Source organism: Corapipo altera, unplaced genomic scaffold (assembly GCF_003945725.1).
Source record: "Corapipo altera isolate COAL_440 unplaced genomic scaffold, ASM394572v1 48b, whole genome shotgun sequence".
Classification (NCBI taxonomy): domain Eukaryota; kingdom Metazoa; phylum Chordata; class Aves; order Passeriformes; family Pipridae; genus Corapipo; species Corapipo altera.
In genome coordinates, this window is record NW_020884884.1 from 9,404,945 (window position 1) to 9,432,785 (window position 27,841).

General features: G+C 36.8%; 1 protein-coding gene across 4 annotated transcripts in view; it reads right to left on the reverse strand.

Moving 5' to 3' along the window:
* Nucleotides 1-205: 205 nt before the first annotated feature.
* SRBD1 (S1 RNA binding domain 1) overlaps nucleotides 206-27,841 on the reverse strand; it is a 123,941-nt gene continuing 96,305 nt past the window's right edge. For all 4 annotated transcript variants that reach the window (XM_027641638.1, XM_027641639.1, XM_027641637.1 and 1 more), the window contains 5 exons: nucleotides 19,429-19,535; nucleotides 16,184-16,360; nucleotides 14,231-14,383; nucleotides 2,985-3,169; nucleotides 206-1,178 (listed from right to left, as the gene is read on the reverse strand). In XM_027641638.1, the coding sequence (XP_027497439.1) occupies nucleotides 889-1,178; nucleotides 2,985-3,169; nucleotides 14,231-14,383; nucleotides 16,184-16,360; nucleotides 19,429-19,535 (912 nt within the window). In that variant the 3' untranslated portion in view covers nucleotides 206-888. The remainder of the gene's footprint in view (nucleotides 1,179-2,984; nucleotides 3,170-14,230; nucleotides 14,384-16,183; nucleotides 16,361-19,428; nucleotides 19,536-27,841) is intronic.

Consider the following 27,841-nt stretch of genomic DNA (forward strand, 5'->3'; position numbering starts at 1 on the left):
CAAAGATGGAAAAAACATTAATGTCAACATCAGGCCATGGGCTGTAGTCTGGTATTACAGCTCAGGAAAGTGCATAATGTTCAGAAGGTCAGGCAAGTGCATCCTCACAAGCTGCACCCTTAAGTTGAAGTGTTATTGATTGAGAACACGTTGGAAAGAAAGATAACTAGGACTGTTAAATCACTTGTAGAACAGTACACTGACAAAAGATGGTCAGAAGAGATTTTATTTTGCACAAGACTAGAACAACATAAATATCTTTTGACACTTCTAAGCAAACTTCCTTAAACTCCAAGGTACATCCAACTGTGTTAGTCAATGATAACTGAACAAGCAAAAACAATACAGGTAAACAGACCTCCTATAATGTTGGTCAGATAAATTAAAGCTGAATATTTCTGAACCATCAATAGTCTTAGCAGATGCTCTTTTTTCAGTCTACTTTTCAAGCAATGTCATGACCACCTAGCTTAAAAAGATCACTGTTTTCTCCGAGGTTCCCTCTTTGAGACTCTCAACCATAAAACAGGCAAACTGAATGGTTGTTTTTTGGAAAGAGAGCTGTAAATGTGTCTGCTCATGCAGTATTGACTAAAGATTAAGACAGCAAAACTTGCACAGACAACAGATAAGAGATCTGTCTGACAGCCCACTGGAACTTCATTTGGTCTGCAGACAAAATAACAAGGTTGCTTGGAGGTAATCCAAAAAACTGTTCTACCAATTATTAACAGAAAGGATTCATGAAATGTGGAAAAACTTAAATTGAAATAAAGAAAATAAAAAAAAGGCTGAAGGTTTCAAAACTCTCATTAAACGCCTTCATCTCAAGAACCTTGCTGACATTACTCATCCTTTAAAATGAACATTCAATCACTGAAAACCCTCTCATAAAACACGAATAAGATCCAACGTTATCCTCAATCGAGGAATATCAACATTAAGCACTTTAACTTCAACTCTTTCTCCAGGACCTAGGCCGAGGCTTCTTCTCTTCTTCACTTTAGAAAGTTTTGCTTCAGTTATGTTTCGCACTGGAATCAAACCCGCTCTTCCCACACCAATATCAACAAAAACTCCAAACTGTGTCGCATTTTCAACTTTTCCAGTCAGAACAGCACCAACACTTAAGTCTTCAAAGCACACTATGCTTCTCTTGAAGTCAGGTTTGTCAAAATCTGTTATAAGAAACAAGAAACACAAGTAAGACTCTGGAGAAAAAGGGTTTCTAAGGTTTCTGAGTTGTTTCCAGATGATAAGAACTCCTCCCAAGGTAGCTCTAAGGTCCCAAGTACTGCTTTCAGAACCTCTTTTAAATAAAGACCTATTTGTGATAAACAATTTATTTCTTTTATTTTATTTATCACTTTAAAAGATTTTGATTAATGGAGTAATGAGTACAGTGAGTCCACAGTATGAAACTATCATGAGGGGATCAGAAGTGTGTTGTATAGTAGCTAGTGACTGAAAGATTCTTTACTCTCTTTTATTTGCTTACAGATCCACTGCTGGCCAAGGCCGAGCCCATCAATGATTGTGCCTCTAGGATATGTATTTAAAGGGAAAAACCCCCTGTGCAACAGCAATTGCAGCTAGAGAGAGAAGTGAGTACACGTGAGAGAAACAGCTCTGCAGACAGTTCTCAGCTCTCCTTCCTCTTCCCAAGGTCAGGGAAAAAGGAGGAGGAGCTCCAGGCACCAGTTGCCCCTGCAGCCCGCTGCGGTGGAGACCATGGTGAGGCAGATTGTCTCCTTGCAGCCTATGGAGCCATATGGTGGAGCAAAGATCCACCTGCAGCCTGTGGAGGGCCCCACACCAGAACAGCTGGATGCCTGAAAGAAGGTTGTGACCCCATGGGAAGCCCACGCTGGAGAAGGCTCCAGGCAGGACCTGTGGACTCGTGGAAAAAGAAGAACATGGTGGAGCAGGTTTTCTTGCAGGACTTGTGACCCCATTGGAGACCAACAGTGAAACACAGTCTGTTTCTAAAGGACTGCACTCTGTGGAAGGCACCCACACTGGAGCAGTTCATGAAGAACTGCAACCCACAGGAAGAACTCTCGATAGGGAAGTTCATACAGCTGTACAAGTGTATGAACTAGGCTGTCCACTCCAGTCATGGAGTCTGTCTAAAGTAATACTGAATGTACTAGATCAGCAAAATATTAATATTTCCACCAAGGATTCCCTTTTGTTTTTGTGTCTCTATGTTAATAGTCTATCCTATCATACAGACCACCAGAACAAAATGAGACATAGAAAATACACATTTTCAAGATAGTTAGTGGGAAATATTTATAAAATATGCACAGAAACTATTAAAGAACCCAAAAAAGGGACGCAGAAACATTGGTTTGGGTTTTTATAAGTTTATTATTTATTACAAGCCTCCATCTTCGCTGCCTACCTTTATCTCTCGCTGTCATAAGAGAATCCAGCTGTAAGTTGCACTAAACAACAGCATCTCCAGATATTTTACCTCATTACTTACCTCATCTTCTCCTCTACCTCAAACTGTTCAGTACTACTGCAGGTTTTAACTAAGGTAGGTCATGAGCCACATGCTACAGTTACACTTGTCACCAAGAACTAGTGCAATAAAAGAGCAGAACTACACACTACTATATTACTACCCCACAGAACTTTATTACTATTTCACCTTGGTCTAAGCATTCTCCTCCGTGACGGAGAGCCAACACGGATTTAATCAGCACAGAGTTAACATATTGAAACTATTTCACTTGTTAACAGCCATACAACTCCCCTTCCTACGGTTGAAAATGCTGTGATTTAAACAGGATTCACACTCCTTACCTACAGAACTGGAAATCTGACTGATATAACCTTTACCTTGCCTGAGAAAAGAAATGGAGTTTCATGTCCATGAAAATCTACTACTACTTTAGAAGACGAAAATGTGCTGTTTTAAAACTGGTAAGTAGAACAATCAAACTGAGATTACAACCTTCCAAACCAAGGTTTACCTGTACGAATGTCATAGCCTTCAGGCTGAGTCAGACCATCAATGATCAGCTGCAGTGTGTGCACTGTGGTATTCAGCCTTTTGGCTGTGCCTTCCAGTCCTTCCCTTTCAATTACTGCATTTACTTTTTGCTGCATATCTGATTTTCCTATGTCATTTGCGTTTCCTCCAATCAAGGATAAAAACCTGGGAAATTCAAACAAAGATAGAGAGATTAGAAACATCCTTTAGTGGGAATTGAACCTTTGCTCTATTTAGGGCTTTAATTACTTTTTCATTGATGCATGAACAAAATTTTTGATAAAAAACATGAACAGTGAACAGTTTCTCAAGTCCATATCCTCTCAACTCATCACTGATCTCACACATAAACGAAAACTTAGAGTCTATCTGTATTCATGTATCTTCTGGAACAGATTATAAAACTAGAAGCAAAATTTTATAGCGCAAATCTCTTCTCAGACCAATGATTTAATCTCACGATAAAACCACATTTCATTATGACTGAAAGATGTCTTTTACCATGAAAGCTCCCTAGAAATAAGTGAGAGTTCTATAACACTGTCATTTTTATTGTCACTCTCATTCAAATTAAAATGAATGGTCATTTAGTTAAGCAACAATGAACATTCAAAATATTAAATTAATATGAAGAACCTTTAACCCAACTTAAAAACTTCATATAAAATACTTCCCTTGGCTATGAACTCCATGATTAAGAACAATTAGTTTTTCAGAAACTAGGTAATCATCAAGTCAAAGTACTCACACACTGCAAACACACTTATCTTTTCTTATTGTCACATATATACCCACACTGCAAATTGAGACAAATTTGGACTGGCATGTAAAAAGCTGAAAAGAAATACTTTAAAATAATTATGACTTGACCTGTGATCCCTTTTTTTTTTAAACAAAAGAAGAAAACCCAAACACAATTACCGAGGTTTTCAATTCTGCCATGTTGGTACATGTCTGAGAAGCACAGAGAAGACAAAAATTCACATGCAGACACCATCCTTATCAGCAGTGATGCCTTAGACAATGTTTATTTATCACTGAAAAAACGTCCTTATTTCACTGAAGGACTTGAAAATGTACACCAAGACTTTAATGGATATCAACCAACGAAAATGAGGATGCAGCTCATAGAAGCTAGAACAAACTGTACTAAATAAAGCAATTTTTTCTCAGTAGATGCTTCAGTTGTCTGTCCTGCTGCCCTGATCTGCATCTCACCATGAATAAGCCTCTTCTACTCTGCTTTATCATGTTCCTTACTGTTGGACAGAGGCATGTATTTTTTTGCATGTTTTCCACCACAGCAGACAGGTAGAATTATTGACCCTGTCCTGCAGAGTCTGAGTAAATGTTCTTTCCAAATTCCTAAAAGAAATCTCTCCTTCCTATCCTTATCCTGCTTCACAACAGGTGTAAGCTACCAGCCTCAAAAGAAGTGCTGACCAGCAGGTTCATGCCCTGCACTTGGCAGGAGACATTCCAGCTCTCTTAAGAAAGCAGAAGCCCCTGGTACTCAACCTTCTCCCCCTCCCATCCCCCAAAATACCTGCTGTGCTTTTTATCAAAACCTGAGGCTAGTATTTCTTTTATTAGGAGACCCAGTGTGGTTTGGTTTTTTTTTTGTTTTGTTTTGTTTTTTTTTAATTATTATTTTTTGTTTTGTTTTCTCTTTTTTAACCCAAGGAACCCAACTGAGATTATTTCAGCTGGTGAGCAATAAAAAGTTACATGGACTGAAATACAGAACTAAATTTCTTTTTGAGAAAATATAAATTGAAGAAACATAATTAAAGCAATATCTGACTTTCAGTAAATCACAAAATTAATCTTTGAGCATAAGGGTAAAGCTTAGCTTAAAAATGTCCACTAATTTCACTAAAAGGAGGAACACATGTTCTAAAAGGATGTAACATCTGTTACAACTGGCTGTCAGGACTTCCACCTCTACACTGAGTTCGAGTGCAAGCATAATGATTTAAGTGTACTGGTTGCTCAAACACAAAGATTTGCATTTAATAGTGATAATTTTCATATTAAATTTTTTAGTGCATACACACCTTTCTTATGGCAATGTATGAAGAAGAAAATTAATAAGGACTCAGGGAATGGTGCTGTTCTCAGGATTAACTGAATTTTGTTTTGACTGTATTTCAACTTTTGACACCACTTTTTAAAGTAGTTTAAGGTGGTTTTGAAGCAAGGTACATAACAAAACAGATGTAAAATAGTTTATAATATTAAATGCAAAATTATTTATAATATTAAGTGTATTTTTTTTCCTGCAAACTAACAGAAAAAACCACTACTACTCAAATATTTTGTCTAATAATATATATGAAAAAAATCAAGACATTCTATGAAGCCATTTTCTTTCAATCTCAAAAGAGCCTCAAAAGGGGTTGCAATGATAATACTGAAAATGAGCATAGGTCCAGGTGAAGGACTTGTCCCAAAAATCCTGGAGGCTGCTGGCTGCTTACACTGATGGATGGACAATGCCACACCAGAGCACTAGTGACAGGCGGCAGCTGCCCCAGCTTTGACTGACATGCCAGATGTAACATGACAAACCCGACCAGCCTCATGACTCAACCTTCTAAATAATGTATGCTTTACCACCCACCCCTATAAACAAGTTTGCTGACATTCACATACTTGGCTTTATTTCACTTCAAATGGAAACTCAGCTTGAGTACGTCCAAGTAACATTTTCTCACCATCAGAATTTCGCAGAAGCGCATTCACTTTGTAAATCAATAACGGGGTGGGTTTGACCACTAGTAAGTGCAACCACATGGAACAGCCAGCACCATATATTAAAAAAATCCTGTTACATAAAAAACTGACAAATGTGTGGATAATGCAATCAGAGTGAATGGTGCTATGTGCACACCACTGCAAGAAAACCAGCCTGAAACAGGACACAACCCAGGTGCCTGAGCCTTCAATTGCTATTCATGAAAGACATTTCGACCCCCTGCTCCTTCCTCTGCCACCACTACCCTCCAGAAATCCCAAATTATCAATCTGATATCAAAAAGAATTCCTCATCTAGGCAAGGGTGGTAGGTTTGGGCCCTACGTTATCAATCACAGTTGTGCAAATAACTTCTTAATGTGGTTACTGCTCACAATAAAATTTTGGCCCTACCTGGAGGTGATGCTTAAACATCTGCCCAAGTCTAAGTACAGGAGAAGTCCCACCAACTTCTACAGAATTTTAATGCTCTAAAAATCAAGCATTTTGTTAAGGATATTTCAGAATAATGAGGTACATATTATAGGCAGAACAGAGCACTGTTAACAGAGCCCAGTATGCACATGCATACAGAAGAAATACTCTTAAAAGAACCAATATTATTTTTACTTTCGAAATTCTCACATTTCAAGGATAGGTTTTGGTAAAAACTATGTATTTAAGTATTTCCAAATTAAAGTAGCTCAGTGATTACAGATGCAGGTCATTTTAAAAATATTGTTGAATCCAGTTATATATTTAACGTATCATTTTCATTGAAATGAACACAGCCTGCGGGCACTTGGAATAAAAAAAAAAATCAGTATAAAGCACACATCTCTGACTGAACAGTGGTGCATTATATTCATCATTTCTATTTTTAAATGTCATTGCTAAGAACAAAGTTAAATGTTTCCTTATTAAAAAAAACAACCCAACAACTTCCTTCAAGAGTTATTTCAAGGTCACGGTAACAACAAAAGTAACAACTCCGAAGTCAGAAAAAAAGGGACACAGTTGGTAATAAGACTGGGATATGGCCATGTGGGAAAAGAGAGGTTTCCCTTAATTTACATAAAGTTAAACTATATCACTACAGTCCTTAAAATATCTCATCCTATTGGTAACTGACAGTTCCAGCTGCACAACATAGGAACATGAATGATCTGTGCAAAAATGAAAACCCTTCAACTATTTTCCTGGTTAAATATATGAAATAAATAATATGTTGCAGTAGTTCAAGTGCTATGTTTATCTACTACAAAGATAAGACCTAAAGAAAAGTTAACAGAAATGGGAAAGATGAGATTTTTTTCTGAAGTGAGGTAATTTTTATAAGACATACTACTCTCACTTCCTCAAACGCTGAGTATCTGATAAATAGTGAACTTTCTGCATAATATACATCAACTCAGATAAAAGCTACCAGAGTCTTAGGAGAGTCAGAACAGAGTGAAATTTAACTGGTTTAGATCTTTGAGTTTTACGGTTTTGAGATTTAGAGGATACTCAGAAACCTCTGCAACGACCTTAGTTTTAAAAGCAATCTTTGCAGTCTTACAAGACCTGCAGAGAATGGTCATGGATAAGTCACTGATGTTTTCATTTAATACATAATTTCATCCATCTTACCCAGATAAAGAAAGAAAAGTAGCATAAATGTAACAAATAAGCACATCATGTTCACTTAACATACACATCTGCACAAAATTACAGCACAGTCCTTGCAATGCTTAAAAGATAATGCAAATTTTGGTGGAATGCAAAAAGCAGTCAGAAAAGAGTAAAAAAATATTACCAAGGGAAGCCTCCAGTAAACTTTTAAGAAGTTACTCTAACCCTCCCTGAAAAGCTTCTTATAATGTGCAGGAGTTCAAAAGCTTTGCAAGGGCTTTAGTCACAGTCATTTCTGTTTTATGTAATCATTTCCAGCAACACGACTTAAGAGCTGGGAGTACTGGATTCATTACATTACAGCAACATGATATGCCATTACATCTTGTCACAGTGCACACATGAATTAATGGTAAAGCAACATAATCACTTTGAAAACAAAACAACTTCGCATCAGCATGCACTTTGTTAGGTAAAATGTACATTTATGACAGTAGCAAACAAGTTATGCAGACATTTATGTTTTAGTAATGTTTTGAAGTGCAAAAGCATTATTTGTATAATGCAGATGTTGACTGCCCTTGTTCTCACGAGTGATAGAGATCCTCAATTTTTGACTACTGATGCAGATTATATATCAAACAATATTTGTGCATTACTCTCTGTAATTAATTGCTAGACACAGAAAGTTAAAGTTTCGAACATATCTAAAACTACTTATGTGGTTTAGCCAGACAAGGTTATTTAACCAATATATTTTTTTCCCAAATGCATAAATTATTAATATTTGACTGCATACAGAAGGCCAGAAAACCCTCAGTTTATGACATTTTGAACATATAAATCTAAGAACCAATGAGTTTCTAAATCAGAAAAGAAATTCAGACACAGTTACACTGCAGCACAGTCACTTTGTTACCATAACATTAGGCACACTGTTGTTAGCTGTTTTCATGACTACTGATGTATCACATAACTGGAGCGTAATCTGAGATACAAAATAGTGAAACATGATTAGCTATCCACAAAGAACTAGTACTACAGTTATAGGAGATAATTCCATTAAAAAGGTCTTGTGGAGTTTTTTGTCATATTTTTTTTTTAAATGCAACCAGTGGGAAATTATGTAAGTTCTAAAAATTTCAACAAATTAAAAAAATACCATTTGATTTATGGGTCAAGTATTTATAGTGTAACCGGAGCATAATTCTTTGTTATTTCTAAGTTCCTCTAATCATTCTTGTTAATGGTATTTTACATCACATGAAAGTTTTAAAATGTCTTTATTGGATGGCAATTAGTGAAAGTCTTTTTTGCTCTTCTGTTTATTGACAAGATAACTGTCAAAAATATGCCCCCTAAAAATCCAGCTAAGTTAGTAGTAAATCCATGTGAATGAACTGGCCTTCTAAAGTGATGAATACACTCTAATATTTATTAGACTTAGGGGCCCTAATTCTGCAAGTGTTCCCCCTAATTAGGGTTAGCCATTTCCTAATGGAAATAATGATAAAGGTTCCTTAGTTGACTGAGCTTCACTTTTTCAAGATTTTTTTAAAAGACATATAAGACTTTAATAAATATTATTTTGCACATTAAATAGCTTAAATACACACACGTGCATGCACATGTAACTACAGTCTCATTGAAGTGGACAAAAGATGTTTCTGATGACTTCTTAGTGAATTTAAAGAAAGGCATCCTACTACAGCACCAGCTCCTATCCTCTGTAAAATACTCACATGTAGACTACATTGTTAAATAGAACACAGTAATTTGTTTTCATTACTCAAACACCACACCAAGTAACTATTCCCCCCGACTTCTATTCCTCTTAAGCATTGTCTCAGTTGCTCAGTGACAACTAAGGGACCTGATCAGAGGTAAGCCAGCCTGACAGAGCTGGAAATGCCATCAAAGGACAAGTGTCCAGTTGCATAAAGGGCAGTAGAGGAAGTGCTCTTTCCTTCGGTGGTCTCATCAACAGTTTTCCTTCTGCATTTTTGTATGTGCAAGTACTTGCCTTCAAAGCTAGCAAATGCAGCTTTTCAGCATAGCAAATGAGATACTATGGATCAGCTGTTACATTCACCCATGCAGAATACTAGAAACAACAGAGATATCTGAAATACAATTGATCTGCCTACGATAGAACATAACAGGTTTTCAACATAAATGCCTTGCTGAAATGAGTGCCAAATCAAAATGTTTAACTTCAGTGAAGAAAAAGCACATGAATGAGTGCTTGTCGAATTCTCCTGGTATTTTGAAGTCCTGCTGGAGATATCAAGCAGCATCACATGACAAGGTATCAAGCAGCATTCACAGACATGAATCTTCACTGCAAGTCACTCTGCTCAATATATCCAAAACTCTTCTTAAGGCATAACCAACCTCAGTGAGCAGGACTTTCCTCTACCAGGCAAGGTCCTAAACCTGGGTAATTAGCCAAGGAACATCCTCACCTGCATTATTCTAAATCAGAGCTTTAGATCTTTTATACTTGCAAAGTATTTCTATGTCAGGCTAAAATACAACCTGTCTGCCAGATGCTGCAAACTGTGAGCAGCAAAAACACATTCTGAATGCCAACCTTTAGCAAAAAGCATTTTTATGAGATTTAAATAAAAAAATCAGCAAATGTTAAAATTCAGTCATATGAAACCAACAGCACCCAGCAGACTGATAGAACAAAGAAACAACACTGCATTTTCTTTCCAACATTTTGGTTTATAAGTATAACCTGGTTGTAACTTTTGGGGACTTCCTAAATGTTTCCTCAGTTTTCCTACCAATTCTTTTACAATATGTACCAAGAAATTGGATATGCTCTACATATTGTATTAATTGTGGTGATTGTAGAAGATTCTGCCACTATAAACTGGTTTTCACATATAGACTTTTAAGAAACTTAAACTACAGTTCTGCTTTGGAGAAAAATAGGCTGTCTATAAAGTTTTGAGGTTTTAGGAAACTCTGATTCCAAATATTTAGAGGTGTTCGTAAGTTTGATCACTGCACATGACAAAGCCAAGCTTTGACAGCGTGGAAACCATGAACAAAAATGTTTTGGTCTTCTGCAGAGCGTGTTAAATCACCAGTAGGATGTTTTCCAATTATTTTACAGAAATTGCACAGATTTTTAGTTAAGATGCTTAAATGCCATAAATCAATCATACCAACACCATTTGTGCCACTGCAGTAAAGATTACATCAGTGTTTCCATTATAAAAACCCTATTTTTCAGGGGTTCCTAATTCAGCCATAAAAATTGGCTACAGCCTGAAGTTTGGCAACCAAAATCACCACTTGGGAGTAATTCTTTTAACTGTATTTTTTTTTAACGGATTGGCTTTTCAAGATACAAAATAGTTCTGAAAAAGAAAATTAGTGGTTTCAAATTTGGTGAATTTCTATCCCTCAAAAACATTGTTTTAAAACTGATAATTTTGCGTGTCATAAATCTGTAATGTGGGCTGCTGCCTCTGGGTAATTTGGCTATAAGCAGTGGATAAAAATCACTGGCTTATTTAATTTAAAAATAAATGCCATTTTCAATGAAAACTTTTAATCCAATAAAACTTTCACAAACTACTTTTTCATAGCAAGATGTGGTAGACCTTGCATGAGAAAGCCTTTATGACTCACTTATGCAGTAGCTATTCCATACATCTTAATTTTTGTGGCAAGAGGTACAAAATACTGTATTTTGATGCCTTGAATCAAATCAGCTCGCCTCCTTCAAGACAACAATTCTGCCCTTTTGTAGCACCTGTGAACTTGACATGGTCCCTGACAAAGTTCTGTGTAAGCACAGAAAAAGAAAAAAAATATTTTTATAGGAGTAAAGCACCAGAACTCCTTTAAAATGTACTTTATGTATTAAATACTCACATCTAACAGTCTAAATTTTTCTCATGTATTTTAATTTAAGATATAAGAATTATCAGTTAAGTTTCAACCCAGTTTAATTCTAACACTTAAAAAATTCCTTCAGATTCTGGTTAATTTCAGTAATACCCCTCAAACCAACATCATGAATATGATTTGATCTTCAGGCTCTCAAAAGCTTTCTCATGAATGTAGGCTCAGCAAAAGGGAATTACAAGCCCACTCCCATCCGCTGTCTGTCGGCAAAACTTGTCAACAGCAACAATAAACTTTGGACTGACTTCTCAGTGGAGTCTGAATTCCTGGTAGAATTTTTTTCTTAATTCATATTTAGGCAGGGAAAAAAAGGTTTGGAAAGCCATTTTCATAAGTTCTAAGAAGATTAACAGTTCATTTTTTTTTTTGAAAAGTCATCTAAAATATATAATCATTGCTAAATTATAGCATTAGTTGCTTGAGGGGAAGATGCCTGGTTTATATTTAGCCCTTATGTCACCAGCGTCAATTTTTAACACTACACTTCTTGGCTTTTGTCAGTTTGTTTCAGAGCTGTATTTTCTTTTCTTGAAACAGTTATTTGCAAAGCAAAAATTTGCCTCCTTCCCCACACCATTTTGTGATATCAAGTTGATGCATATTCATACAACCTATACCATAAAAGCTATCACCTCCATATTTAACAAGCTTTTAGGGAAACTGTCTTTTGATTGCAAGAAAAACAAAAATACGAATACTGTTGAACACAGAGTACTTTCATAGAAAGCCCAGAAAGCACTTTGAGACTTTTTTTTCTCCACACATAGCACTACATGTACAGGTACTCATAAATGTAAGAAGTTAGACAACAGAGAAAGAGCCCGAAGAAAACAAAAAACTGTTTCAGTTAGTTACAGACAGATGCTATGCTTACTAGTTTTGGTGTTTCATTGGCAAATATTGTAACTGTTGTTTTATATTTGTTTTGTAATCAACTGAAAATCTTTTACATTAAAAACAAAACAAAAAAACCAAACCCCAACCCCCCAAAAAACCTCTGTATGGTACAATATTTGTAACACACACTTGGACCTAAACACTTCACCTGAAAATTCAGTCTAGGAAGACAGTGTTTGGTGAGACACAGAAGAGACACTGACACAGCTGGAAACTTACTGCAAAATAATTGCATTGGTCAAAGAGAGATGGCATGACAGGTAACTCTGGTCTTCAGCCATGTAATACTTCTGCAATGGCTTAGAAGTCCCATGAGTTTGAACTTGAGCACATTGGAAGAACCAGCAAGTGTTCCAAGCAGTGTTGGCTGTGCAATAGGTGCTAGCCTCCTCCCTGAAACCTGTGTAAGCCTGACTCAAACCACTATCTTGGTTGAGATGTAAAAGCTGTGTTCATTAATTTTTTTTATTCTATTTTTTTTAATAGTGCTAATCCTGGGTTGCCAGTCAAATTCCAAATCACGGCTATATGCTCTGTGATACATATTAAAATTGTGTCCAGAATTTCAACTGTGTATGTGAATATCTGTCCTACCCTATGCAGTAATAACCCCATTCATCACTTGAGATACAAAAGTAACCTGTGCTGCTCTGGAAACCAAGTACCAATTCTTTATTTTCTGACAATATTGTATGTAGGTAAATTCCTGTAGTATTCCACCATTAACTGGATATACTTCTCTGCTACTTGAAGCCATCCTTCCACATCAGCCTTTAAGTGAAGCTGGTAACATTGTGAACACTTCACTGAGTATTTTATTAGCGGACTAGGGCTGGAAAGCTAAAAACCAAAACCTGAGTACTTGAAATTTAAATTGAATGAAACTTAATATTTAAAATCTAAATTAGTTTTGAATAACCGATTTATATTAATTTTGCACATTAACTCACACAACTCAATAATCTCCAGTTGGGGTGACCAGGATGTTCATCCTATAAGTCATTTACCAAACATAAGATCATTAAGATCAGGACCTTGACTGATTTTTTTCCACAGTTACACACAGAGAATAAGTAAAAAATGGTGATGCATAAATAAAAAAAAAAAGGGAAATGGTCATGGAAAAGGAGAAATCAGTTACCGCACAAAGGGCATGGACTCTAGCAGGAAATTGCATGGTGGTCCTAGAATCAGTCACAAAGAAGAATGAACTGTGGCAGGGAGAGGATGGAAGTAAAAGTGCTCTGCATGCCTAGCAGCAGAAGGAAAGCACAGAGACCTACACATAGGAAGAGAGAACAGGGCACGCACTGAAGGGAAGGTGTCCTGAAAATGCAAGGTCCTGTACAACTTTTTCAGGTAAAGACTCAAGCTTCATGAATTCAAAAATTCAGCATGAGGTTTAAGGATGGTTTTGTTTATAAAACAGGAAGCATGAGTTTGTTTCTTCAGGAACAGTATTCTCAACAGAGATCGTAAGAATCTTAAAGCATCTGGCTACTGGCTCCAGCACTTTTTAAGAAAAGAACCTGTTCAGCATAAATCACTTTAAAAATAAATATACACTCATTTGTGGTAGGTGATAAGTTTTCTGGAGAGGAAAGAGTTCAGTTTCATCCAGGGCCAACAGAAAAGATCACAGCTTATACCAGCCACAGTACATCCTAACCAGAGGCACTCATGAATTCCTAATTACTTTCTTCTGACTTACACGAAAACCATTCTCTTCTTTTAGCCAAAGGTCACTCAGTAAAACAATCACAGTGACTCAGTAAAACAATCATGGTTTTCATGTATGTGGGAACTTCATATATACATCTTAATTAGATCTCGCAATATCAGAATTTAATTTTAAAGGCTCATAGTAATGATACTTGCTCACATGTGTCTGAAGCAGACACATCTCCTTCTTCTTGAAGAAAGAGAAGAAAGCATCAAACTAAAATAAGTATTCTTGTCTCAAAAGGCTGAGCAGACTGTTGACAGAAAAATCAGTACTTTCATTTTAAAAATTGATGCTGTCAATGCTTCAAAAGCTTTCCCACTACTTACCTCATTGCAAGGCTGTAAGATTCTGGATGAATACAAGTTTGGTCCAAAGGATTGGGCTGTCGCCAGGCACATGGTATTGGTTTACTCTTCTTTTTACCCAGAGCACCTGTTTTCGTCAAAAGTGCACGACTTCCAAGTTCAGTTTTCTTATTACTGCCAGAAATCAAAAATGGACATGTCATTCTCAATGAAGATGATCCTAGGTCAGTGTCCACGCATGAAACCAACATACTTTTTCCCCTGACGTTTCTCTTAAATAAAAAAATTGCTCAGAATATAGTAATGGCATCAATGACTCCTACTGCAAACACTCCTTTCGTGCCTCTTTGTTTGTTTCCTAAACCACAAGTAGTCCCTGCTTTTGGAGGACAAAACAGAGCACACTGAAGGACCTGGAACTAGCATTGGTACTTTGGATTCTACTCATCAATTGTTGACAGAAATGCAGACAAAACTTTCTCTTTCCATATCAATTTTTAAAATAACGGCTATTTGTTCACTTAAGTAGAAAGCACAAGAAGTATTTTGTACAGCACTCTACAGCCACCAACATGATTAGAAAGAACAAAAATGAAACCTTCTTGAAATCCATTTCAAAAATTTTCATTTTGTCACCTGGACCCATGAGAAATGTTCTGGAGGCGATGGTGTTAGAGCTTTATTTGGCCCCAAACTCCATTTCTCAGGTTATACAGTGTTCTCAAGTTTTATGGAATCTGACTAATATCAGAATCATGCTCCAGCAAGGTAAAAAAAAAAAAAAAATCCGAAACAATGTTCACATTTCACCAGTAAATATTTGGGGGGAAAAGAAAAGCCATCAGCCTTTCTTCCTCTCTTGTATTCCAGCATTCACTAGAACACATCTGTACACAGTAAGACCTATCGATCATATACAGCCTTGGAAGCAATTTCTTTGGTCTTCTGGTGCTTACAGTGAGCACCATTTGGCCTGCAGCATATGCTTCCCTGCCAGATGGGCAACCAATCTGTATACCTTCCACCCGGGCAGTAAGCCAGTCCTAATGTGCCTACCTCCTGCCTGGAAGTTACGCATGTGCTCTTTGGCCAGCAGCAATTGGGAATACAGTATTGCTTCTGAGCATTGGGTTGGCTAAAAAACAGCATGTGCTTCCCAGGAAAATATTTTTTGAGAAGAGCCACTGGCAAAAGGGTGGGTGCGGTGCTACCACTGTGCCCTTCTTAGTTCTTTATTTTGGAAGGAGAAATGAGAAAGGCAGGAGAAGAGAAATTGCCCTAGAAAGGGCATTTTCAGCTGTAGAAAGGAAAGATTTCAGAACAAGAGGATCACTAAGAATGGTTGCAAGTGGAAAAGACTTGGTACAGAATTAGGGAATGAGATGACAGGGATTAGCATGACCTACTGATGAAAAACTGAGCTTGGGAAAAGGCCTCACATATTTGAGATAGAAGGCAGTTGCATCACACTTGCTAGGCAGAGGAGTATAACACAGCCAGAGTTTGATCCAGGTAGCTATTCAAATACCTCTCTCCAAGTTAAGGAATTGAAACTGTCAAAAAATCTGCACTAGTTTACTACCATTAAGTTCTGCCAAACAATCTTTACAAAATTAAATTAATTAATTTACAAATCTCTAAATTACGCCTGAAAACACAAGACTAAAGTTTTAATGTCTCAGATCACAATACTGCTGCATGACAAGATTCTTCTATCAATTCAGTGACAGAATTTTAAATTACATTTACATATTTATCGAAACCCTGACTTAGAGGACTAGGTTAATAAGTCATGACTATTCAGAGGAAGAATTATCTTCAACCACTGACTTCGGCAAGTTTATTTGTTGTCCTTCAGAGCACAAGGGTCTAGGATTCCTCGAGTCTCAAGCCTGAATACAAAACAGAAAAGGGGAAAAAGTCGTCTTGTACTATTTTGGATAATTCAGTAAGAATAGGTAAAATCTCTATTACCTGCAAAAGGTCTTTATATATTCTTGATTGAATCTGATGAAGCCAGCACACTGTTGGAAGGATTTGGGACCCAAGCCTTTAACTTCTTTGAGCTGTTCTCGGTTTATAAACGGTCCGTTCTTCTCTCGCCATTCAATTATATTTTTAGCCCTGTTAGCATTCAGTCCTGCAATGTGTCTAAGAGAAAAGTTCACAAAATACTTTTATTACCATCAAATGGTCATTAATGTAAGTACTATCCATTACAAGGATACACATTTCTGTAGAAAATCTGCTTGACCAAACTTAAAAACTGCTAAGAAATTAGCAAAAAGTCACCCAGATCAAAGGCATCATCTGAAAAAGGATCCCTTCCCTTAGTTCTATGGAAGGAATCAACAAAACTTAGTATAGCAATATGGTTTTGCACATGCTTAACTAGTAAGCCAGGGATGTGTAATTTATGATCTGTTGGCTATTTCTGTAACACCAATTCAATTTGTCATGTCTTATGGCCTTCTCCCCAGCTGCCCTCTTCAGGAAAGAATGTAGGAGGAGAGTTCAGGACAGAAATATTGTTCCTGTATGAACACCCCCCTCTCAGCTCTTCCATTGGTACCAAAACACCTTGCCCCAACATGAAGGGTTGATGTCTGCTACCCAGAAGGAGCGTGGCTGGGGGCAGCTTGCCTTTCTCACACAATTTAACCAATCCACAAAGCTTGTTTCTTTTCTCTCAGCTGTTCTTGAGATAAAAAGCAGCTGGGAACAAGCTGCATGAGTTGTTCTGAGCATAACTTGGATCTGGCAAAGAACTTACCTGTGAAGTGCAACAGTAGTTAGCCAAGTTCCTTCAGGAAGCAGTGGCTTTGCTGCACGTTTTCTGAGTGCAACTTTCTGTGTATGGAGTATGCTAATCATAGAAAGAGGGAAATGAGCTCTCGTGGGCAGTTACTCCTGGCACTAGAGAAGGAAATGTCACCCACTAGGTTTCACATCAGATGCCACTGCTTTAAGTCAACGGCAGCAGAGACCTGTTTGGGGAATGGCATGGACCAATTCCAGAAAAACACCACCAGCAAACCCGTCAAGAATCGTAAAAACTTCAGAAAAAAGAAAAAAAAAAATCTTTCCATTATTCTAAGCCTCAAGCAAAAGTTAAAAAAATAATCCAAAGCTGGTGAAACCTCAGAATTAAATTGGAGGGACACACCTTTAACCACAGTCAGAATATTAATCATTAGGAATGGAATTTTCTTCAAAAATTTCTTAGAAACATTATGAAATCCGGCTTATTTACACTGACACATCACAGCACACTGACACAAAGGCACATCACACAGTTCACAGAATTTTCCACTGATGATCTCAAGTCTTTCAAGCACAATACGCACCAGTAATGCAAATACTGTAGCACTGTCATCCCTTCCATGTGTAATATGTGTCAAGAAGTATATCTGAAGCATCAGAAACCACAAGCAGAAAGCCCTGCTCATGGTACAATCTAGCTAGGGTGACAATTTCATAAACTGCACGACTGAGGGAAACTTACAGTGCACCTACACGGAATAGCAGAATTGAACTGCTGAGGATCAAGTTAGATCCAGAACTTGATGCTGGCACATGCACATAAGCATTGTAAGCCAGGTTAACTAGACCACACAAAGTACTTATTCAACGTGGTTATCACTATAACCATGTCTGGACAGGGTCACCCCACATCCATAATTTTTTGAAGACTGTAGCACCTCAGGCTGATGGTTTCTCCTGAAGTGCACAATATAACTGTATCCTGCAGAAGGTTGGCAATGCTCACCTCTTGCATGTGCTCATGTGGCTTTGATTCATGGAACATAAAAAAAACTATTAGAGACTGTCCAAAGGAGGGCCATGAAGATGGTGAAGGGTCTAGAGGGAAGACCTTATAAGAAGCAGATGAGGTCACTTGGCTTGTTCAGCCTGGAGAAGATGAGACTGAGAAGAGACCTCATCACAGTACTACAACTTCCTAAGGAGGGGAAGTGGAGGGGCAGGTACCGATCTCTTTACTCTTGCGACCAGTGACAAGACTCAAGGAAACAGCATGGAGCTGAGTCGGGAGGTTTAGATCAGATATCAGGAGAAGGTTTCTCACCCAGAGGGTGGTTAAGCACTGAAACAGGTTCCCCAGGGAAGGGGTCATGACACCAAGCCTGTCTGAGTTCATGAAGCATTTGGACAATGCTCTTGGGCACAGGATGTGATTCTTGGGGTGTCCTGTGCAGGGCCAGGAGTTGGACTTCGATGATTCTGATAGGTCCTTTCCAGCTCAGCATATTCTATCATTCTATTCATGATTCTATGAATGAAAATGGGTGCATTTGCCATTTAGGTACTGCTTGCTTTCTTACTAAAAGCTGATCTAAATTTGAAAGCAAGTAAGATAGAAGAAATCAGATATCAACTTAAGGGCTGGACACACAGAAAAAGAATATGGAAGAGAAAATATAAAACCAGAATGAAAAGAAAGAGACCCTCTTTCAAAATATGAAAAGATGTTTTCAAGAATGATAAGGGGGTAAAAGATTAAAATATAGAGCTAGCAAGAATATATTTTTCCTAACTTTGATACCTAATATAATTTTCACTACCAAGATTTTGGACATTCTTTTTCTTTCTCTCATACTATGGAGGATGACACTAACAATTTTGCTCTTCTGAAGAGTTTGTCTCCTAAACCGCACTGAACTCTACACACTCAAGAAAGAATGAGTTTTTACTTTCTAACCAAGAAAAATAAAGTACAGAACATTTTCCAAGTAAACATGGCATGAATACCAAAAAAAAAAAAAAAAATCAGTAAAAAGGGATAAATTTTTCAACAGTTTCCCCTTAAATCTTTCCTTTTCTCCTTTCCTCGCCCAATTTTTTACAACTTGTTCCACTTAGCAGTACCTATAAAAATACCTTCTAAGAGACATAAAGTACATTAGAAAATCCCTTTCTCAGTGTAAAAACACAAATTAATTATATCACGTTTTTCTAAAATAGTAGTGTTGGCTCAAAATCTTTAAATACCTGTTTTTCTCTGAAGAATAACACAGATCCTTAAAAAGTGACTCCTAATGATTCGGTAAAATACTGTCTTACTGTGTCATTTTCATGTAATTGGAAGTTTAACACAAGAGCCATTTGCTCCAGCTGAGCTTGAGTCAGATGGCAGACTAAACAGAGACTCTGTGATCCAGAGCCATGTAATTACTGGAATAGGAAAATGTTTTACTCACCTTAATAGTATTTCTGAGCAGATGTTAATATCAACTCCAACAAAGCTGACACACTCTTCAACCACACTGTCCAGAGTTGCTTTGAGCAAGGTCTGTGATACATCATGCTGAGAAACAAAAATGGAGATACAGGGTTACTAAAGTATCAAAGCATAAATAAATAAAAACTCTAAACAACTCTAACATTATTAAAATAGTTGATGGAACTTACCTATATCTTATGTGAGGGTACTAGTTAAAAATATGAATTGTAAAATATATTTTTAGAAGGTCTCCAGTATCTATTTACAACATCTTTGTCATGATACAGATCTCTAGAATAAAGACACTCTTCATGTCCCTGTATTGTTTTTAATAACTATTTCCCTGCATCTTGTAAAACTGAACTGTATTAAACACATGATTACTCAAAAGGAATAATGCTTCTAGTCATCCCCCATGTCTTGTCTTTAATCTGACATTTATTTACTTAAAAAATCAGTTTATTAAAAATAAGATAATATTTTAAAAATAAAGATCACAAATGCTGTACTTTGGCACCTGCACACACGGACATTTGCAAGATTTTCCAATTTATGAGCATCACATTACAGTATAGTTATTATTTACTAAAAGAATAAGCCAGGTATTGTATGAAGGTGGGCAATACATAAGGTCTGTATCAACCCCATAGCAACAGAATGTTTCAGATTTTGAACAGATACTTCTAGGAAGATTGGCAGGTCCTTGACCAAAGCACCACGAATGGAAATTCTTCCAGTTTTTCCATTATTGTTCATAGTGTTTTCCCCCTTTTCTCCTGAAAAGAAAATCAGTCACACTTGTCAAAGTTAAAAGTTCTGAAGCTCTAAGATTTCTTTTCCTCTTAAATGTAGGCATACTTCAATCTGTAACTGCTAGATCCCCACACAAGCCCACCAGCGCTTAGAAGTCTGACCTGGAGGGAGAAGCCTCTCTAAATGCAGGAGCTAATTCAATCACTATGTTGGCTTAGCTTCAGGGCTCTTATACATCACTCATGTAAATCTGGGTTGATCTGTTGTGGTTTCATGATGCATTCATTTAGGACATCAAGCTGGATCCAAGCCAAGACACCAAACACTTCATCCACTACTTTGTTTTACCTTCTAAGCCATTCATATCTTTTGAAGATTTCACGGTTAAGTTTAACATGCCAATAGCATCAATCCCAATCTACTAACACTAGTAGTTCATCAAGCAGTGCTTAATAACTGAAAAAATTGTAAAACTTCAGGCAATGTATTTCACAGCTCTCTGTTTCAGGTAATGTGATGTATTTTTCTTGATGTGATATATAATAAATTTACTTACAAACAAGAAGCTCATATTTCAGCAATATTACTTCTCCTATATAAACTCTGCATGCAAAAAATATGTACATGTATAAGTACCAACATTTGCACACAGTCGTGGTCCTACAGCCACAAAGCTTACTTGTACACTTGGCAGATCAAACATCAGTTTCTACTTACTAAAGTGTTGCTACTGCAACACAATAACTTCTTTTTTGAATAAAGAGATATAAATAAAACCCCACACCCTTAAATGAAGTCCTATACTTCTATTTTTCTGACTTACTGAAGATGCAGTTTCTCTTAATGAGGATCTTCTATATACGCCCTCCTCCTCCTGACATCAGCTGTGTAATATACTAGAGCTACAGGTTTCCAGCTCACACGTACGCTGTTGCAAGGATGTATTTATACAACACAGCAGAAAAACCAGAATAAAACTGTTGAGAAACAACACCCACATCTTCTCTTCTCTGTCAAGTACAGCTGCCAAATACTGGGCTAGGTTTCTCACTAAATTTTTAATGTGCGGTTCATTGTAAGATAAAGATACTAATTTAATTTTTTTTTTTTCATTGTGATGAAGGCAGGCAAAAGAAGAAAAAAAATGCAGAGAACAAATCCCTCTACTTTTACGAAAGGTTATTGACTCCAAAGTACTTGGAAGTTGATTATGATATAGTTTCACAAGTTACATTAACAAGGTCTATTAACTGTAGCCAGGTCTTGGTCACCTCTAAAAATAAATTTGGTCTAAAACAACTGCTTAGAATATAGAGTCTATAGAATATACAGAATATATATAGTGGCAAAGAGAAGACTAAACTGCTGTTTCCCTAGGTTTCAGTCTCATTCGTTAAGATGATCATTCTACAGAGGGAACAACATGCAGTTACATGATTCAAAATAGAGACATTAATCAGTCTCCACAATGCCTTACAGCATAAGGTGTAGCAAAGAAGGAAATCCATTGACCTCGTCTAATTTTTCTAAGCAGTTCTTTGGAAGAGATTTGATCCAGCAGAAGCTTTATTTCCAGCCTGTGGAAAGTGAACCTAGATACTAATTCAGCCAACTATACTCCCTGCAAACCAAGGAAAGGATGTATCACAATCAAAAGCTAAGCATCCTGAAATATTTCTGCCGGTGGAAGAAAGACCAGTGATCACAGATTCTCAGTTTCAAATGTAAAGTTGGCATTTATCTAAAGATCTGAGTTTGTGGATGTAATAGTTTGTGTTAAATTCATGTGATAGAATACATGCATTTTGAAAAAACTGTAATACTCAACTGCATATTTCTCTTACCAGGAAGACAAGAAGTTCTCAGGTCTCTCAAAGATGATTTGTATCTTTTAACTTTATTGCTGTTTGCCAGTCATCATTAAAAAACCAAAACAAGACGTGCACAAGTTTTTCTTTATTACTCCAACACATAACAGTTGTACGACTTGGAATGCATATCAAAACATGCATGTGAAGGCACAGATAAAGTGAATGGGCAGATGTGACAGAACAGGATAAGCATAAAACACTCCCTAAGTTAACAATCCCTAAGTTAGCAATATCTCACAGAAGTAAGATACTTTCAGCTAGTGAATGATGTTAAGTTGCAAAAGCTAGGAAAACTTTCCAGATGGCAAATCTGCCTCTGAAGAAGCAGTCACTGACAATCACAGCTTCCTTTGGCTATGATGAAGAAATTTCTAGACCCTTCTTTACATTGATACAAAGCAGAGAAGTGTTATGCATTTATTTCCTAAAAGCAGTTAAAACATTATTATCCCAAAACCATTGCCAAGACTTACTACTGCTAACAGGTTATACTTCAGAAAAGTGTAAAGTGCAGTGCACTTCCCAGTTTTCCAACAGTTTCACTCATCTTCTCAAATATCAGAGGTTAGACAGTATTATATACTTCTGTGTACTATTTATATGCACTGGGGTGGTATCAGATTATTCAAACACTACTAGAAGCACACGCACCATGCCACTCACTCTCTACAACAGGTCTGTAAAGGCAAGAATGATGAACTGTTGCATTAAGAGCATCAGAATAAAACCCACACAAATAAAGTCCAAGTTCAAAATGCAAGGCTGCTTTCAAAGTGAGCTTGTGCAGAACTTCATGCTACACAGCCTCTGACAACCCCTTCACACACCGTGGCAAATCGTCGCACCAGTTGATGCCCTGTAAAGCCTTCTAAATAAAATACTCTCCCTCCTATGAACACTGAATCTGAATATACCCCTATGCATGAGGGTGGCCCTGCTAAAACTGTTAAGTATAGTCTTTAAGCTCAGAGTCAAGCACACAAGGGGCTCTGACACCTGTGTCTAACAAGTAGGAGCAGTCCTTTGGTGCAACTTTCAAATATCTTGAATTTACCATGCAAATACGTTACTAAGGTTTTATTAAAAGGATACTCAGAAACGACTACCATTAAAATAATCACACAGTTGCAACAGTAAATCTGAAGCAGAAGACTTAATTTTATATGATGATTTCCAAACAATGAAAGTATCGATACCCCCAATTTATGGAAACTAAGGCCAGCAGAAATAAGGGACTTGACACAAACTGCAGGATGTCCAGTGCAAATCCGCAAACTTTCATTTCATCATCACTTGCCAGAAAACAAAGCCACCTTGCTTCACAGATAGCATTAGCAAGTACTTGGACAGCTGTTTGGTTTGAGTTTTTTGTGGGGACGACTTTAGAAATTAATCTGCCCTTAGAAATATTGGGCACTGCAACCATATTTTAGTATTTGTTTTCTAAGGAATAATCCAGGGAACAAGATACAGAAAATTACTTGATTAATTGAAACTGCTAAAATAAATAATTGAAGTCAACCAATAAATGAAATTCAAACATTACATTTCTCTAATATTTTTATAAAGAGTATCCCAAATATAACTTACATTGGTGAACATGAAAGAAAACCAGGAGTTGCTATTTAGATCTCTGGTCACTATTACTGCTCAAATTAGTCTGTGGCAAACTTGTTAAAATTACCAGAAAAAAATTTATATTGTATATTGCAAAAATATTTCAAAATACTTCATATTTCTGCAAACCCCCACAAAAAAAGTCAATTTAAGTTCGTTTAATGTACTTTCATTAATCACAGCACAAAATATTTAATACTAAAGAATAGTGCTTAAGAACACCTGTCTATTATGCACATGATAGCTCTGTCTTATCATTATATCCTAATACTTCAGCTATCTTCTCTTGTCATATGGTGTGAAGCAGAGAACAAGGATTGTTGTGTCACTCAGTTTCAAGAGCTACAAAAACTCACTGGAAACAATTCACATTACTAAAATCCTATCTGTTCCTTGAGACGGTGCTACTACAGTTGTAATTGAAAGCCCTTTTCCAGTTTCAAAAACCTGCTGATATGTGCAAAAGGAAAGCAGTATTTTAAATAGCCTCTCAGCTCAGTTATTTCTAGCAGTATAGCAGTACAAACACTGTAAAAATACATTTGTCATCAGCATGGTAAATTTATCAAGTCAAAGAACCACCGCTCACACGAAGCCTGGAGGCTGTACTTAGTCCATCTGCATGAGCATAAACAGTGGATCAGCACACTAACTTTGCCTGAACACCAGATTACTAGTGCTAGACTGGAACTGGCAACTTTAACATGCAAGTAAACTACAACTCCAATCTGTTCACTTTCAGCAATTTAACAAAACCCCTGCACAACACTAAAAACAACACACATAATTACAATGCACTTGGTAACCTTTTCCTGATTCCCTATAAAAATAATAATTTCAGAAAGTATGGTATGATTGCACGTGTCTCTGAAAGACAAATTCAAACAGCTTAAAATTTTACTGCACAGCAATTCTTAAATAATTATTTTACATTTACAAACATTAGTAGATATTGACATGACCAGCCTGTGTGTCGTTATTACTTTACAATGCCCAAGAGTCAAGCAAGGCACCTTCCACCACAGTTGCACAGGAATTATTCATACCCTGCAGAGCCTACAAACGTAGTGCAGACATGACCTAATGATGCTGGTTAGAAAGCAGTGGGCAGGGGATGAGTTCTCAAGCCTGGGCAGCAACCTGCAGGTTCTTGACCCAGGCTCAGTGTTACGGTACTATAACAAGATCAACATTCATTCTAAATACGACTGAGCTGTATGCCAGACAATCTATTTTGGGTTTTGATCAAAGTTATACCTCACTCGTCCTTTGAATCCAGAAAGTCAGCCTTCAATAAAGTAAATGCAATTTAACTTTTTGCTGTCTAACTAAGTCCTGAAACACTTCTAACACTCCATAAAACATTTTGTTGGTACCTACCATTAACTTCTGTATCCATGAATTTTAATATTGGCGTGTGTGACCAGCCAACATGCCTCTTGAAATAATACTATTTTTTTCTTTAAAAACTGTGCAAATTGAATGACATTTACTGGAAGAGAAATTAGGTGGGACAACAGTAAAGTTCAAAACTAGATTATTTAACAGAGATTCAATCCATGGAAATGTGTTTTAAAATTTTAAAAAGGGAAAAATATTACTAGTGCTGTAACCTATATACGATTAACTGCATTTCAAATGCTTGCAGAACCACAAAAGCAAAACGTATTCATAACAAACCCTTAAGTACAGCAGGACTAATGTAACAGAAATAGTCTAAGGAGACGCACCTTTTCATGTTCAGAATTAGGAAAAAAAATAAAAATGCACCTTACATGTCAGGTGGAAAAGCTGCAAAGTTCAGGAGTGGGGTTTTAATCTCTACCATCCACTGGAAAATCCCTTCCAGTTAGATTCTAAGAAAACAAGCTTGTCTCTCTGATGTTTGATAAAAGGATCTAACTTCCAGTATTTCTTTTGAAGATTGTTTGTGTTTTACCCAAATGTTATATTGTTATAGGATATATTGTTATTCTATGTACTTAACTCTCACTCATTTCTTGTTTCAAAAATCCAAATTCTGTTTATTTTAACAGCATATTACTATTACTGAAATATCCCAAGAGAGAGAAATGGATTTATATTTTCAAAGAAAACGACAGAACAAAAACAAAGTCTGTCAGCCCTAACGTTAAAAAAACCCCAACATAAATGTACCAGTTTATCATGTAAATGCTTTGAGTTACTTGTATATTGCTGGAATTCATCTTATGTTTACGTGTACTTGTGTCCTAACAGAAGCAGTAATACTGCTAAGCTTGTTACACAAATTCAGTCCCATTGCTGATGTGCCTGATGGCTAAAGTTAGCTTCTTTGACATGTGCAAGCTAGCAGCAAATGATATATACCCAAAACCACCTTCCTCTTTCCAGAGCAGGTACTAGTTTTCTCCAATGCATATTGTTAAGTGACGGGGGGGCTGCAATCTGAATTGTAATTATAATCAACCACATCATTTGTGGAGATTTCAGAGGGACATTTTTCCCAATAAGTAGCAAATGTGATCATACAAATTACTAATAGTGAAAAGCTTTACATTTGAATTTCAGTCCAAATATGTATTTTGGGGTTCTTAAAGCTCTGCAAATATAGGGTGGATGTAACTATAAGGACCACCAGAAGTGGAGTTTCATAGATCACGCGTGTGAAAGGGAACACATTCAGTTGGAGATTTTCCTGAAGAGTGATGAAGGATAAGAGAAAGAAAAAAAGAAAGATTACATTAATAGAGGGAGAGGGAATAGTATATTTTTTAGAGGGACAAGACAAAGTCATGAAGCCTGAGTGAGTCTGTTCATCTGTGGGAATTCTGTTTTGTCTGAAGTCACTGACCATCCATCACCCTGCAGCAGATGGGTGAGGAATAGCAGCTCCTGGGTATAGAGTTCCCGCCAGCCTTCCTCACAGCAAAGGGAGACCCCAGGAGATGTGAGAAGCTTGGTAAGAGTCTACATGAATACACATGCTTCTTCCAGCTCCATTAAAGATATGTTGGGATTTCTCTCGTTCTTCTCTAACGAGGAATGTGCTACTTGAAATACTATTAAAAACTACAACAGAAACACAAATTCATTTAAGGGTATCTTCTAGAAAGGAAAGATTAGTACATTAGATGCATATTTTATTGTATCTTAGGTGTCTCCTATAAGCAACTTCTTATGCTCACTGGCTTTCTCAAATTTAGTACACAAACACACTTAGTAACTGCCACACCAGGTGACTCATATCAGCAATGCACTGAGAATGTATTTAATACAATGACATATCCATTCCCTCATTAGGAAAAAATGTAGATGCCAAACAATGAAATTCAGCAGTCTTTCAATCCTACATCAACAGAATTAGTCGAGATATAATTAAGAAGAAAAAAAAAGGTTTTTATTTAAGGTGACACCACCTCCTGAAAATGCTTGCTGAAAAATCATTAAGGAAATTCAACTTTTCTCAACCCCTCTGGCCCCTACCTTTTTCTATTTTTAAAGTAGATCAGTTCAAATGGAATATGCTTAAAGAACACTTGCAGATCCTACTGCTATCTCCCCCTCTTCTATTTGGCTCCTACTTTACTTTCATCAGGCATTCCTTCCCCCTTGATCCCCAACCTCTTCCACAGCTCAGCTAAAAGCAAAAATCAGCTAGGAATGAAACAGAATGCAAGACACTGTCATGCAGAAGACAGCCAAAACCAAATAAAGCAAGCTTATTTTCTCTGCCTATTAAAAAGCAGAAAAAATAAATGTGATTGACATATGGCAACTCAAGAAAGTCACTCAGGGTAGTGTTGACTGAATGACCCGTGGAAGACTGAAAGCTGACAGAAAACCAGGAAACATGTGGAAAAACAGAAGTCAGCTCAGTTACCAGCATTTATGGATTTGACAGGCAGAGTACATAAGCATTCATTGTGTCATTCACATCTTTGATAAATGAAACCAATTTCAGCACCACTCATTACATATAACAGCAAGGTATATTTAAAGCAAAACCATAAGTAATTAATTGATAAAAAAAATTACTATGATGTCGTAAGTTTGTCTCTTCAAAAATCTGTTCTGCACTAAGCCTAATAAAAATTGCATTAAGACATGCACATTTAGTACATATTTATATACAGCATAAACAAAATGTTTGCACATTGGAGGTTGAAA